Genomic DNA, 14404 nt, shown 5'->3' on the forward strand with positions numbered 1-14404 from the left:
ACAAAGAGGAGATGCTAGAGTCTGTCAGCGCAATGAGAAGCGAGCTCTGTTTCTACGCCTAGACCCTCCCAACTCCCGGAAGCCTGAGCACGGTGTTCCAGGTCAGAGGAGTAATTAGACAGCTGTCATCTCCATAACAAACTCTTGTATATATACCTTTCCTTGAATATACTGCCCAAGCCTCCAGGCTAGACATAATGGTTTCACATACCATTTCCAAGGGGAGGAGTGACAGGGGCAAAGCTTTTAAATTAATTAAAAGAGACACTCAGGCACACTTCATGCCATTCTTTAATCTCTGTTCTCCTGTGATAAATATAGACTGACAGGACCAGGCCCAGGCTAACGAGCTGAGGGTAGGACCCTATGGAGGCTCACCAAGCAGCCCTCAGAAACACTGCGGCAGGGCCAAGGGCTCAGAAAAAGGAAGAAGGAAATCAGCACCTTCCCCAACTGTGTCACTGACATGTCGCCAGAGCACTCTGAAGGATGCCCACTGCACATGTGATCACACCCCCCTTCAACTAGTAGCAATTAAAACAACAGATAAAAAGAAAACAGCATGTATTGTAATTAAAAAGAGAAGAATAATAACAATTATAATTTACTGAGTTTTCTAGTGTCAGGCAGTGTGCTAAAGGCTTCCTGTGCAGTATTTCATTTCATTATGGTAACAAGCTTCCCAACCATCCTTCCCTCCTGGTAGTATACACATGCTTGTGTAGTTCCCTCACACATTGAATCAGAGCTCACACATGTGGCCAAGAGAAGATTACAGAAGTAACTGCGACTTCTGAGCTTAGATCATAAAAGACGTCACCGCTTCTTGACACAACCTCTTGAATCACTTGCGCTGGGGGAAGACGGAGCCATGGAGCCAGGTGGACACTCAAGCAGCCCCACGGTGAGGCCCACATGGAGAGGAACCAGCCACGTGACTAGGCCACCTTAGAAGTGGACCCTCCAGCTCCAGTCATAGCTTTGAGGCTTCCAGCTGAAGCCCCAGACATCACAGAACAGAGAAGTCGTCACCACTGGGCCCTGTCTGAATGCCTGACCCACAGAACCCAGCAGATCACTGTCTTAAAAACTAAGCTCTGTAATTTATTATGCAGCAATAGCTAACTCATACGTAAGAGCTGGATACTCCTATTTTATAGCTGACGAGAGTTTAACTGATTCAACCGTGGGCGTAGCAAGTGAAATAATGGGGATTTGAATCCATGTTTGCAGATTTGAAGTTCTGACTGCTATTCTGTCACCACTCCTGACAGATAAACATACGGTGTGTAACCTATTTCCCACCCCTTTCATTAAGGGAACAGTATGTATGTAATAGGAAGTTTTGAAGTATGTTGGTTGTCCCCAAGATACTTTGCCCATCCTACATGGCACCCGCCATTCTGCCTTGTATTTGAGCTATTTCTCCAGGGATAGATTAGAAGTTCCTGGAGGGTTGGAGTAGTGTCTTCCTTATGACGGTGCTTGTAAATAGTAGAAGGATGGGGATAGGATGCCACTTTAATCCCCTGGACTCCCATCAATCGGCCTGGTTTGGCAACTCTGCTCCACCGCTCTCAGGCTGGGTGATCTTAGGCAAATGGCCTACATTTTATGAGCCTCAGATTTCTCACTCTTATAACACGGGGCCAATATTAATGCACACTTTTGTTCACACTACATTAGAAAAATACTAGCACAAGTATGAGCACATTGCCTAGCATGTGCTAAGTGCTTGACGAATGCTACCTATTTGATTACCATCAAACATGTGTTGAAAAACATCCAATATTTTAAATGGCCAAACAGAAGCTCTTCCCTCTCACCCTTTCCTTACATCAAAAGAGAATTTCCAAAGAAATGGCAGTGGTTCCTGGGAGTGAGGGTATCTCACTCTATAAGCACTGAAACCTTTGGCGTCACCTTGGCCATGGCTCCTACGACAGCCCAACCTGCCCTGCTGGAGTGGTGAGAGGGTAGAGGGAAGCTGCTGTACACTTCCACTGTCCAGTGGGACATGTGCAGACGGCAATTTGGTTCTTTCTTGCAAAAAGATACGTAAGGCAAAGAGGGTCTCACTCCCCCCAGCCTTATAAGCAGGGGTGTAGGGGGATTTTGCTTGCATCCTATCTCTTAATCGCATTACATCCTTATCATCTTGTCAGCGCAGACAAAGCTCCTTAGCTCCTGCCAACACTCCCTCTAACGCCTTCCCTTGTGGTTCACTCTTTCTTGGTCTTGGAGCTAATAAGCTGTCAAATGTCTTACTGTCCCCTCAGGTGATTTCTACTCAAATGCTGTTTAGAGTCCCACCTCCCTTTGAACTTAGCTTTATGGCTCCTTCCTTCTTACACAGAGTTCTCTGTGTAAAATTCTGTTTGGGGTCCAAAATCTTTCCACAACCTTCCACTTCCAGGTAAGACTAAGAAAAGGGAAACTGGGAGAAACGCCAGCTACATTCACCCATGTCCAAATAAACACAAATTCCTAGCGTTGCTAGGTGCTAGGTTAGATTCTCAGATGGGAGGATATAAGTGACCCCCTGCCCAAAGTAACAGAGCAGATTTAAAAATACAACAACTATGAAACAAAGTGCCAAGGGAAGGATGCCAGGAGTGGCAGAGGAAGGACAAACACGGACAGGTGAGGACACGGGAGACATGAAATAGTCAGCCTTGGGTGTGGGCTCTGAGGGATGGACAATACTGAACCGAGGATGTGGGGAAGGGCAAAAGACCACTCAGGGCAGAAGGAATGAAATGCAAGGAGGCAGAAAAGCATCAGACAAGTATGTGGAATGCAATGGATTCGTAGAGAAGCAGGGTCAGGGAGTGCAAAAAACAAGGTAGATTGGAGGAGATAACTATGGCGACAATTTGCAATAAAGATTTTCAAAAAAGAGAAAAGTTAAGGTCTTTTGCAGATTATAGAGCAAATAGGTAACATATGAATTTCATGATTAAGAATAAGTAACATATTCTAATCAATTTCTCGGGTATCATGAATATAAAACCCTAAGACTAGAGAAGTGTCAATATATTTTCAAAGGAGGCGACATCAACTGAATTTCTAGATCACTCTTCCCAATATGTTAAATTTCCCTCACTGCAAGTTTTTGCTTGAACCAATGAACTAGCTACAAGTCAAATACTTTTCAACTGCTTTTTCCCTAGTCTAGTTTTAAAAATTGTTACCCAAAGTGAGAAGGCACATTTAGACAACTAAAGTCAGGAACTGTTACCTACTCGCAAAGTCATTTCAATGATTTCCATGACCCAGTACCATTAACCAGGCTGGTTTCAGGGTGGAGTAGATGAGTAACAGAGGTGAACATAACTATTGCTAGGTCTCGGGGTGTCTGCCCTTGGTATATTTTTCTATCTTCTCGCCCAAACTTTCCAAGCTACTACACAGAGTAAGATCTCAAACAGAAATAGCTTCAGAATCAGAACTCCCTTCTTTCTCCTTAGACCTAGAGAGCTAAGTTCAAAAAAGATCCAGAAAACATCACAGGCCATCAATCTCCATCTTGACACAGGACAAAGTCCCTGGTCACTGTTTCTGCGTCCTCCCAGTCCTAACAGACAATCCCTGCACAACACAGCACAACACAGAACAGAACGCCGTGGCCCCAGGCCAGGCAAACTCACCATATACCACATGCTTGGCCACTTGGGATCATTGAAGTAAGTGGACTGGGCGTGGCTAAAGTCATAATCCCTCTTGGTCCGTTTTTTTACCACTTGTTGTTGGATCCACTCCACCTGCCAAGAAGGACATTTGGTGAGTGTTCAAGTTCCATCAGGGTTAGCACAACATAAATGACAGTCTGGGACATTTCCATCTGGAGTCAGTTCTGTTTAAGGCACAGGTTTCATTCTGGCAACTAGAATCTCCAGAGCATAGAGGTGCCCTAGAAACCTGGTTCTATTTTATCTTTAATGCAGGTAGGCTTTGTAGTCTTCTATGACAGATCATTCGTATTTCTCAACAACATGCTCACCCCTTTAGCTTTTTCAGAAAGCATATTTTACTCCCAATTTATTGCAAATTGATAGTGTTAATTTTTAAAGCTCATTTATTTATCCTGACCTTATACTAAGGGCTAGGAAACTTCTCTAAAGGTCCAGATAATAAATATCTTTGGCTTTGCAGGTCATACAATCTCTGTTGTAACTACTCATCTGCCATTGTAACACCATAGACAGCACATAAACAAATGGGTGTGACTATGTTCCAATAAAACTTGATGTATAAAAACAGGTGGGAGGCTGGATTTGGCCCACAGGCCACAGTTTATATCAAAAACTTTAAATGGTCTGGGATTACACATCAAATTAAGAGAATCATCCTCGGATCAAATGCTCTAGGATCACAATTTTTTTTAAAAAAAAATGGCTGTCTATAACAGAGTGGTGGAAAAAGCACTATTCAGGTAATCAGAAAACCAAAGCCCTAGACTTGTCTCTGGTAAAAAACTGGAGAAGTCACTCAACTGTCTGAGCCATAGGTTCCCTGTCAGCTCCAAAATTCAAACCCTCTACATTTGAGAAAGTCTTAACATTTAGCCACAATTAGTTTTTAAAAAGCAACCGGGAACTTTGAGTTTAATACAGAATTGTAACCTAAATGGTATGGGTATGAATGGGGGTACTTTTAAAAACAGTTAATCATTATGGCAATATAAGAATAAGCACGTTTCATTTTGAACGGAGCATCTCAGATACAGTATCAGCCCGGTGGCATTCTACCATTTGTTCCTAAATTCTCTTTGATTTCTTCTGGCCACAGCTAATTCCGTTGTAATACTCTAAAATGTTTCCACCATGTATCTCTACTCTCCACAAAGGAATTAAAAACTGGTGGGGGGGAGGGAGACTTTGTGGTCCACTACTATGATCTGTGATTCCATACCCATCCATTCAGTAAAGATTTCAGAACCTCTCTTGACTACTTCAAAGATTACTGGAGGAGAAGGAATACTAAAGGACCAATTAACAAGCTCAAAATGCATAGCTATAAATAAGGTACTAAGGCCAAAAGCCCAACTAATAAATTTCTATCATTCTCATATTGGGAAATATTATTCAACAAGAAGATTGGTATGCAAGATGAATTTAAATAGTGAATTCTTAGTTACATCACTAACAAGGCAAACAGAATCACACAGCCTCCCAAATAAGATCTATTTATGATTTGGACCACAGCTAAGCATCATATATGTGCATTTTCTGCCAGATAATTTAAGCAAAATTATCAGTACAGAGAAAAGCCAATAAATGAAAAATAATATACTGGAAAATGAAAGTTTTCTGTTCCTGCTTTAATTAATCTAGACCAAGTGACTCAGTGGCACTGAATCATTCTACGTCACACACACATGCACACACGTGTGCACACTGGATAAAAGGTATTACATGTTATTTCTTTAAACTATTGGACAATAGCTGTCAGGCAAGCTAATAAGGATCTTGTTTTTTCTTTACTCGAAGAGACTGCTATTTAGAAATCACACTGAAACTAATGGGGCATTAAAAATGTGTGTAATTTTTTTAAATGAAGAGAGTAATTTTTAAAGTGACCATGTTTCTAAAAATACAGAACAAAATCAATTTCCTTCTCAATCAAAGTGGAGCAGCAAGCATGAGCGTGCATGTATTTTGTCTATTTCCAGCAAACATTTTAATCTCTTTATTTCAAACAATCTTTCTAAGGAATGAGTTTCATAAAGTCATTTATTCATTCAATATGCAGTAAGTGCTTATTCAATACCAGACACTGTACTGGGAATTTAAAGATGACTAAGAATAATCTTTGCCTTTGATGGACTTAATTTTATCAAGGAATGTTTAGCAATTATTCTATAATTTTCCACTTCATAAAAATGTCATTATCTTCATGAATGACATGTGATGCAGGACCTATCCCTATACTAATTAGACCATTTATGACAATTTTGACTATGCAAATTACATTTACAGTCCTTATAGTACTGTCTCTTAAGACTTATCCCAGTAAGATGGAACTAGTTCATATTTGCACACTTGGTAAAAGAAGGCTGCAGATCTGTTTAGACCAAATGCTTTTCAAACTAATTATATATTGGCAGTGATCTTTCCTAAGAGAGCCTCCATAAATCCTGAACTGCCAACATATATGTGTTCACAAATCAGAAGGTGTCAAATCTCGTGTGGACTCAATAAAGAGGCGGCTTAAGCTCAGAACAAGTCTACAATAGGGTGGGGTGGATAACTGTCTCTACAATGACACTGTAAGTATGCACTTCTCCCCACATGTGTGCGTGCATGCGTGCACGCGCACACACGCACAAATGGACAAATGGGATAAGTATGTGAGAAAACCAAGTGACAGCCTTTTTCCCAGATGAACTACAGGTACTAAAATAGAACAAAATACCTCACCAAACACCATCTCTTCTGTAATTTTACCAAACAAAAATGCTTAGTTACAGGGTTCAGTGGCTAGAAGATAGCACAGCAAGTTGGCATCTACATTTGACTCTAAGTCACTCCGTCTGATCACAGGGCTGCAATACTCAAGAAAAGTACAGTTGTTTTTTTTTAGTGTCAGATACCATGTATTTTGTTTTGGTGCTTTACGAGTATGAGTCTATAGCCCTACATTTTTGGGAAAGCGGGAAAAGTACCCCTTGGGTCTGAAGATTTCTATGACTGGAAAGAGCATATTTATATTTTTAAACCATTATCCATATGTCTGTCCTTGAGACCTTAAAAAGAAAGCTCAGAGGTAATGCATTATACAGATTTCACTTCTTGCCAAGAAGCCCAGTGCGAAGAAAAACCAGTTAGAAATTCGTTTTCATAAAACTATGGTCAGCCCAGGGAAAAAGGAAAACTGTGTGCTTTCCCTCACTGGTTTAACTTCTAAAAGTTCTATTTCCTATATATTACGGATCTACATTTAAGCCAGAGTATAAAAACCTTTAGACCTCTGAAATCAATCTAGCCTCCATTAGTTAAGCCACCTGTGTGGTACGGGGTGTTAAGGACAGCCCCTCCCTCTACTCACAGAGCTCACCTGCCTACATGGTCCACATGAACAGTGGGCATTTGTCACTTCAGAATCTTTGTCTAAACATGTTCTCTTTCATCAGTTTCATTTGTCAAGCAAACCACGTTAATTGATGATTATGGGAAGCCTACCCCCAGTCTCAGCTGAACTCATATCTCATGATTTTGGAATTTACCAACTTTCTGACACTATACACACAGGGAAGGAAATTTGTCAGCAATCAGAGAAAAGAGGATGTTATAGCCTATGAATCTACATTATGTAAGTTATCATATAAATATAAACAGAAAACCAATTATGGTATCTATCACAAGAAAGACAAACACTGCATGGTAACACTTATATGTAGAATCTAAAAACAAAAGTCAAAACTCATAAAAAAAAGGTAGAAAAGTGGCTGCCAGGGGCTGGGGGTGGGGGAAATAGGGAGAAGTTGGTAAAAGGTACAAACTTACAACTGTAAGATGAATAAGGTCTGAGGATCTAATGAATAACATGCTGACTATAGCTGATAACACTATATTGTATAATTGAAATTTGCTGAGAGAGTAGAACTTAAATGTTCTCACCAAAAAAAAAAAAAGAAGATAAACATGTGAAGTGATGGATGTGTTAACTAGATGGGGGGATACTTTCAATAGATCAAATATATCAAATCAAAATGAGGTACACTTCAAGTGTCCTACACTTCAAGGTACACTTCAACATGTCAAGTTTTATATGTCAATTAACCCTCAATAAAACTGAAATTTAAAAAATATGTAGTATCTCCACAGTGAGGAGAAATCAGCCCTTTAGATATTAAAATATATTAAAGCTAGTAACTGAAACACATACTGATAGCAAATGTCTACAGGTATTGATATATCAATGGAATGGGATGGAAAGTCAAGAAACTGACAGAAAATACGTAAGAATATAGTATATGATACGGCTGCTATCCTAAAGCAATGGGGGAAAACAGATTACTTTATAAATGATGTTGAAACATGAACCAACTAGGGAAAAAAAATAAAATTAAAACCATTCCCACATCTTAATCAGGATCAGTTCCAAATGAATCATATATAAAAGTAAAAGTAAACAAATAAACCCATATAAGTCCCACGAGAAACAAAGGAAATTTTGAAAAATAACCTTAGAGTGGATGATGCTTGTCTAAGTATAATAAAAACCACAAAAGTGATTTGGAAAAATGGATACATTCAACTACAGAAAACATAAATTTGGCGTGGCAAAAATTACTTCATAAACAAGGTAAAAGACAAACTAGAGAAACATTTATAGCTGCTACCATGGACAAAGGCTCTTTCCCTCAAATATAAAGAGTTCCTGGGACTTCCCTCGTGGCGCAGTGGTTAAGAATCCACCTGCCAATGCAAGGGGACATGGGTTTGAGCCCTGGTCCGGGAAGATCCCACATGCCACAGAGCAACTAAGCCCGTGCGCCACAACTACTGAGCCTGCGCTCTAGAGCCCACGAGCCACAACTACTGAGCCCGTGTGCCGCAACTACTGAAGCCCACGTGCCTAGAGCCCGTGCTCGGCAACAAGAGAAGTCACCACAATGAGAAGCCCACACACAGCAATGAAGAGTAGCCCCTGCTCGCCGCAACTAGAAAAAGCCCACATGCAGCAATGAAGACCCAATGTAGCCAAAAAAATAAATAATTAAAATTTAAAAAAAAAGAGTTCCTACAATCAGTAAGAGAAAAATTCAATAGGAAAACAGGCAAAAGAGAAGAGTACCATAATCTCCAAAAAGGTAAATCAAGTTTCTTAAACATATAAAAACATGCCTAACCTCATGCATATAAATACAAAAAACCAAATTAAAACCACACCAAGATACGGCTTTTCACATCTCACCTTTCAGATATAAACATTCTAAATATTGATGCCATACTACTAGGGAGAAATGATAAAATAGTCATCCTCATATATTCATCCTCATACTCCCATCCCATGGGGATGGGAATGTAAATATATACAACTCTATGGACAGTAACTGGACATTACCTACAAAATTCCTAAAATAAGTCATTCTACTTTTAGAAATTTACCCTACATTTTCAAAAAATATTTTATTTAAGTATAGTTGATTTACAACGTTGTGTTACTTTCTGCTACCCTACATTTTTATTAACACATGTAAATATACAAGGTTATTTATTGAAGCACTTCTAGTAATAACTGAAAGTAATAAACAACCTGAATATACACTGATAGGGATTAATTAAACAAACAACGACATATCAATATAATGGAGCACAATGCAACCATAAAAGATAATGAAGTGGGCTTTATGTATTGACAGAGAATAGTCTCCATGATGTAGCCTAAAATGAAAAAAAAAAGGAAGGTACGAACAGTCTCCAAAAGATACTACAATTTTTGCACCTCTCTGAGGTAACTGCTGTACACAAAAAACCCTGATAACACCGGTTGCTTTCCGGGGAAATAACTAGGTGATTGAGATGCAGGAATACAAGGGAAAACTTTTACTGTAGGCCCTTTAATACCTTGTTACTTTTGAACTATGTGAGTATGTCACCTATACAAACAATTTTAAATTTCCTTTAATTTAACATGTTCCATTGGTTACTATTAATGTAATCCAACGGTATCAAATGTGACCAAATGCCTAAATTACAACATATTTTAAAAGCAATAATGAGAAAAATAGTATGTAAAAAGTACCTTAGATGGTTTTGTAGTATGTTATAACATGGCCAATATTGAGAAAAGGTGGGTAAATAACCAAGAGACGTGGTTGGAATTTGGGGAACTTGGTTTATAATCTCAGATGTGCCACCAGCCACCTGTGTGACCTTGCAAAATCTTCGTGGGCTTCCTTCATCTGTAAAATGATAGAAGACAGACTAAATATGCTCTCTACTCTTTCTTCTGGCTTTGAAATTTTTGTCGATGTATGTGGTCTACTCTCTGATGTGACTGGGAATGAAAAGTCTGTGTTAAACACAATACAGAGGTGAGATAGGTGCTCCTGTGGACAGATGATCTTAAGTCATTCTGTGCAGATGCAAGATTAATATTTAGAAAGAACATAGTAAACATATTACTACTTTCGTGATTTGATGAAGCAGACGCCAGCAAATAAAATATGCGGGATTCCATCTTTCATATTCTTTTTTTTTTAAATTTTTTTTTAACATCTTTATTGGGGTATAATTGCTTCACAATGGTGTGTTAGTTTCTGCTTTATAACAAAGTGAATCAGTCATACATAAACATATGTTCCCATATGTCTTCCCTGTTGCGTCTCCCTCCCTCCCACCCTCCCCATCCCACCCCTCCAGGCTGTCACAAAGCACCGAGCCAATATCCCTGTGCCATGCGGCTGCTTCCCACTAGCTATCTACCTTACTACGTTTGTTAGTGTGTATATGCCCATGACTCTCTCTCGCCCCGTCACAGCTCACCCTTCCCCCTCCCCATAACCTCAAGTCCGTTCTCTAGGAGGTCTGCGTCTTTATTCCTGCTTTACCCCTAGGTTCTTCATGACATTTTTTTCCTTAAATTCCATATATATGTGTTAGCATACGGTATTTGTCTTTTTCTTTCTGACTTACTTCACTCTGTATGACAGACTCTAGGTCTATCCACCTCATAACAAATAGCTCAATTTCGTTTCTTTTTATGGCTGAGTAATATTCCATTGTATATATATGCCACATCTTCTTTATCCATTCATCCGATGACGGGCACTTAGGTTGTTTCCATCTCCGGGCTATTGTAAATAGAGCTGCAATGAACATTTTGGTACATGACTCTTTTTGAATTTTGGTTTTCTCAGGGTATATGCCCAGTAGTGGGATTGCTGGGTCATATGGTAGTTCTAGCTTTAGTTTTTTAAGGAACCTCCATACTGTTCTCCATAGTGGCTGAACCAATTCACATTCCCACCAGCAGTGCAAGAGTGTTCCCTTTTCTCCACACCCTCTCCAGCATTTATTGTTTCTAGATTTTTTGATGATGGCCATTCTGACTGGTGTGAGATGATATCTCATTGTAGTTTAGATTTGCATTTCTCTCATGATTAATGATGTTGAGCATTCTTTCATGTGTTTGTTGGCAGTCTGTATATCTTCTTTGGAGAAATGTCTATTTAGGTCTTCTGCCCATTTTTGGATTGGGTTGTTTGTTTTCTTGTTATTGAGCTGCATGAGCTGCTTGTAAATTTTGGAGATTAATCCTTTGTCGGTTGCTTCTTTTGCAAATATTTTCTCCCATTCTGAGGGTTGTCTTTTGGTCCTGTTTATGGTTTCCTTTGCTGTGCAAAAGCTTTGAAGTTTCATTAGGTCCCATTTGTTTATTTTTGTTTTTATTTCCATTACTCTAGGAGGTGGGTCAGAAAGGATCTTGCTGTGATTTATGTCATAGAGTGTTCTGCCTATGTTTTCCTCTAAGAGTTTGATAGTTTCTGGCCTTACATTTAGGTCTTTAACCCATTTTGAGCTTATTTTTGTGTATGGTGTTAGGGAGTGATCTAATCTCATACTTTTACATGTACCTGTCCAGTTTTCCCAGCACCACTTATTGAAGAGGCTGTCCTTTCTCCATTGTACATTACTGCCACCTTTATCAAAGATAAGGTGTCCATATGTGCACGGGTTTATCTCTGGGCTTTCTATCCTGTTCCATTGATCTATCTTTCTGTTTTTGTGCCAGTACCATACCGTCTTGATAACTGTAGCTTTGTAGTATAGTCTGAAGTCAGGGAGCCTGATTCCTCCAGTTCCTTCTTTCGTTCTCAAGATTGCTTTGGCTATTCGGGGTCTTTTGTGTTTCCATACAAATTGTGACATTTTTTGTTCTAGTTCTGTGAAAAATGCCAGTGGTAGTTTGATAGGGATTGCATTGAATCTATAGATTGCTTTGGGTAGTAGAGTCATTTTCACAATGTTGATTCTTCCAATCCAAGAACATGGTATATCTCTCCATCTATTTGTATCATCTTTAATTTCTTTCATCAATGTCTTATAATTTTCTGCATACAGGTCTTTTGTCTCCTTAGGTAGGTTTATTCCTAGATATTTTATTCTTTTCGTTGCAATGGTAAATGGGAGTGTTTTCTTGATTTCACTTTCAGATTTTTCATCATTAGTATATAGGAATGCCAGAGATTTCTGTGCATTAATTTTGTATCCTGCCACTTTACCAAATTCATTGATTAGCTCTAGTAGTTTTCTGGTAGCATCTTTAGGGTTCTCTATGTATAGGATCATGTCATCTGCAAACAGTGACAGCTTTACTTCTTCTTTTCCGATTTGGATTCCTTTTATTTCCTTTTCTTCTCTGATTGCTGTGGCTAAAACTTCCAAAACAATGTTGAATAATAGTGGTGAGAGTGGGCAACCTTGTCTTGTTCCTGATCTTAGTGGAAATGCTTTCAGTTTTTCACCATTGAGGATGATGTTTGCTGTGGGCTTGTCATATATGGCCTTTATTATGTTGCGGAAAGTTCCCTCTATGCCTACTTTCTGCAGGGTTTTTATCATAAATGGGTGTTGAATTTTGTCAAAAGCTTTCTCTGCATCTATTGAGATGATCATATGGTTTTTCTCCTTCAATTTGTTAATATGGTTTATCACATTGATAGATTTGCGTATATTGAAGAATCCTTGCATTCCTGGAATAAACCCCACTTGATCATGGTGTATGATCCTTTTAATGTGCTGTTGGATTCTGTTTGCTAGTATTTTGTTGAGGAGTTTTGCATCTATGTTCATCAGTGATATTGGCCTGTAGTTTTCTTTCTTTGTGACATCCTTGTCTGGTTTTGGTATCAAGGTGATGGTGGCCTCGTAGAAGGAGTTTGGGAGTGGTCCTCCCTCTGCTATATTTTGGAAGAGTTTGAGAAGGATAGGTGTTAGCTCTTCTCTAAATGTTTGATAGAATTCGCCTGTAAAGCCATCTGGTCCTGGGCTTTTCTTTGTTGGAAGGTTTTTAATCACAGTTTCAATTTCAGTGCTTGTGATTGGTCTGTTCATATTTTCTATTTCTTCCTGATTCAGTCTTGGCAGGTTGTGCATTTCTAAGAATTTGTCCATTTCTTCCAGATTGTCCATTTTATTGGCATAGAGTTGCTTGTAGTAATCTCTCATGATCTCTTTTATCTCTGCAGTGTCAGTTGTTACCTCTCCTTTTTCATTTCTAATTCTATTGATTTGAGTCTTCTCCCTTTTTTTCTTGATGAGTCTGGCTAGTGGTTTATCTATTTTGTTTATCTTCTCAAAGAACCAGCTTTTAGTTTTATTGATCTTTGCTATTGTTTCCTTCATTTCTTTTTCATTTATTTCTGATCTGATTTTTATGATTTCTTTCCTTCTGCTAGCTTTGGGGTTTTTTTGTTCTTCTTTCTCTAATTGCTTGAGGTGCAAGGTTAGGTTGTTTATTCGAGATGTTTCCTGCTTCTTAAGGTGGGCTTGTATTGCTATAAACTTCCCCCTTAGAACTGCTTTTGCTGCATCCCACAGGTTTTGGGTCGTTGTGTCTCCATTGTCATTTGTTTCTAGGTATTTTTTGATTTCCTCTTTGATTTCTTCAGTGATATCTTCATTATTAAGTAGTGTATTGTTTAGCCTCCATGTGTTTGTATTTTTTACAGATCTTTTCCTGTAATTGATATCTAGTCTCATGGCGTTGTGGTCAGAAAAGATACTTGATACAATTTCAATTTTCTTAAATTTACCAAGGCTTGATTTGTGACCCAAGATATGATCTATCCTGGAGAATGTTCCATGAGCACTTGAGAAAAATGTGTATTCTGTTGTTTTTGGATGGAGTGTCCTATAAATATCAATTAAGTCCATCTTGTTTAATGTATCATTTAAAGCTTGTGTTTCCTTATTTATTTTCATTTTGGATGATCTGTCCATGGGTGAAAGTGGGGTGTTTAAGTCCCCTACTATGAATGTGTTACTGTCGATTTCCCCTTTTATGGCTGTTAGTATTTGCCTTATGTATTGAGGTGCTCCTATGTTGGGTGCATAAATATTTACAATTGTTATATCTTCTTCTTGGATCGATCCCTTGATCATTATGTAGTGTCCTTCTTTGTCTCTTTTAATAGTCCTTATTTTAAAGTCTATTTTGTCTGATATGAGAATTGCTACTCCAGCTTTCTTTTGGCTTCCATTTGCATGGAATATCTTTTTCCATCCCCTTACTTTCAGTCTGTATGTGTCTCTAGGTCTGAAGTGGGTCTCTTGTAGACAGCATATATAAGGGTCTTGTTTTTGTATCCATTCAGCTAATCTGTGTCTTTTGGTGGGAGCATTTAGTCCATTTACATTTAAGGTAATTATCGATATGTATGTTCCTATTC

General features: G+C 38.8%; 1 protein-coding gene across 4 annotated transcripts in view; it reads right to left on the bottom strand.

The window, feature by feature from the left end:
• Positions 1-14404, bottom strand: part of PCSK5 (proprotein convertase subtilisin/kexin type 5) — a 452417-nt gene that overhangs the window by 361426 nt on the left and 76587 nt on the right. For all 4 annotated transcript variants that reach the window (XM_082843248.1, XM_082843247.1, XM_082843246.1 and 1 more), the window contains exon 3: positions 3651-3764. In XM_082843248.1, the coding sequence (XP_082699374.1) occupies positions 3651-3764 (114 nt within the window). The remainder of the gene's footprint in view (positions 1-3650; positions 3765-14404) is intronic.

Source organism: Leucopleurus acutus (genome assembly GCF_964270905.1).
Source record: "Leucopleurus acutus genome assembly, chromosome: 7".
Lineage (NCBI taxonomy): Eukaryota > Metazoa > Chordata > Mammalia > Artiodactyla > Delphinidae > Leucopleurus > Leucopleurus acutus.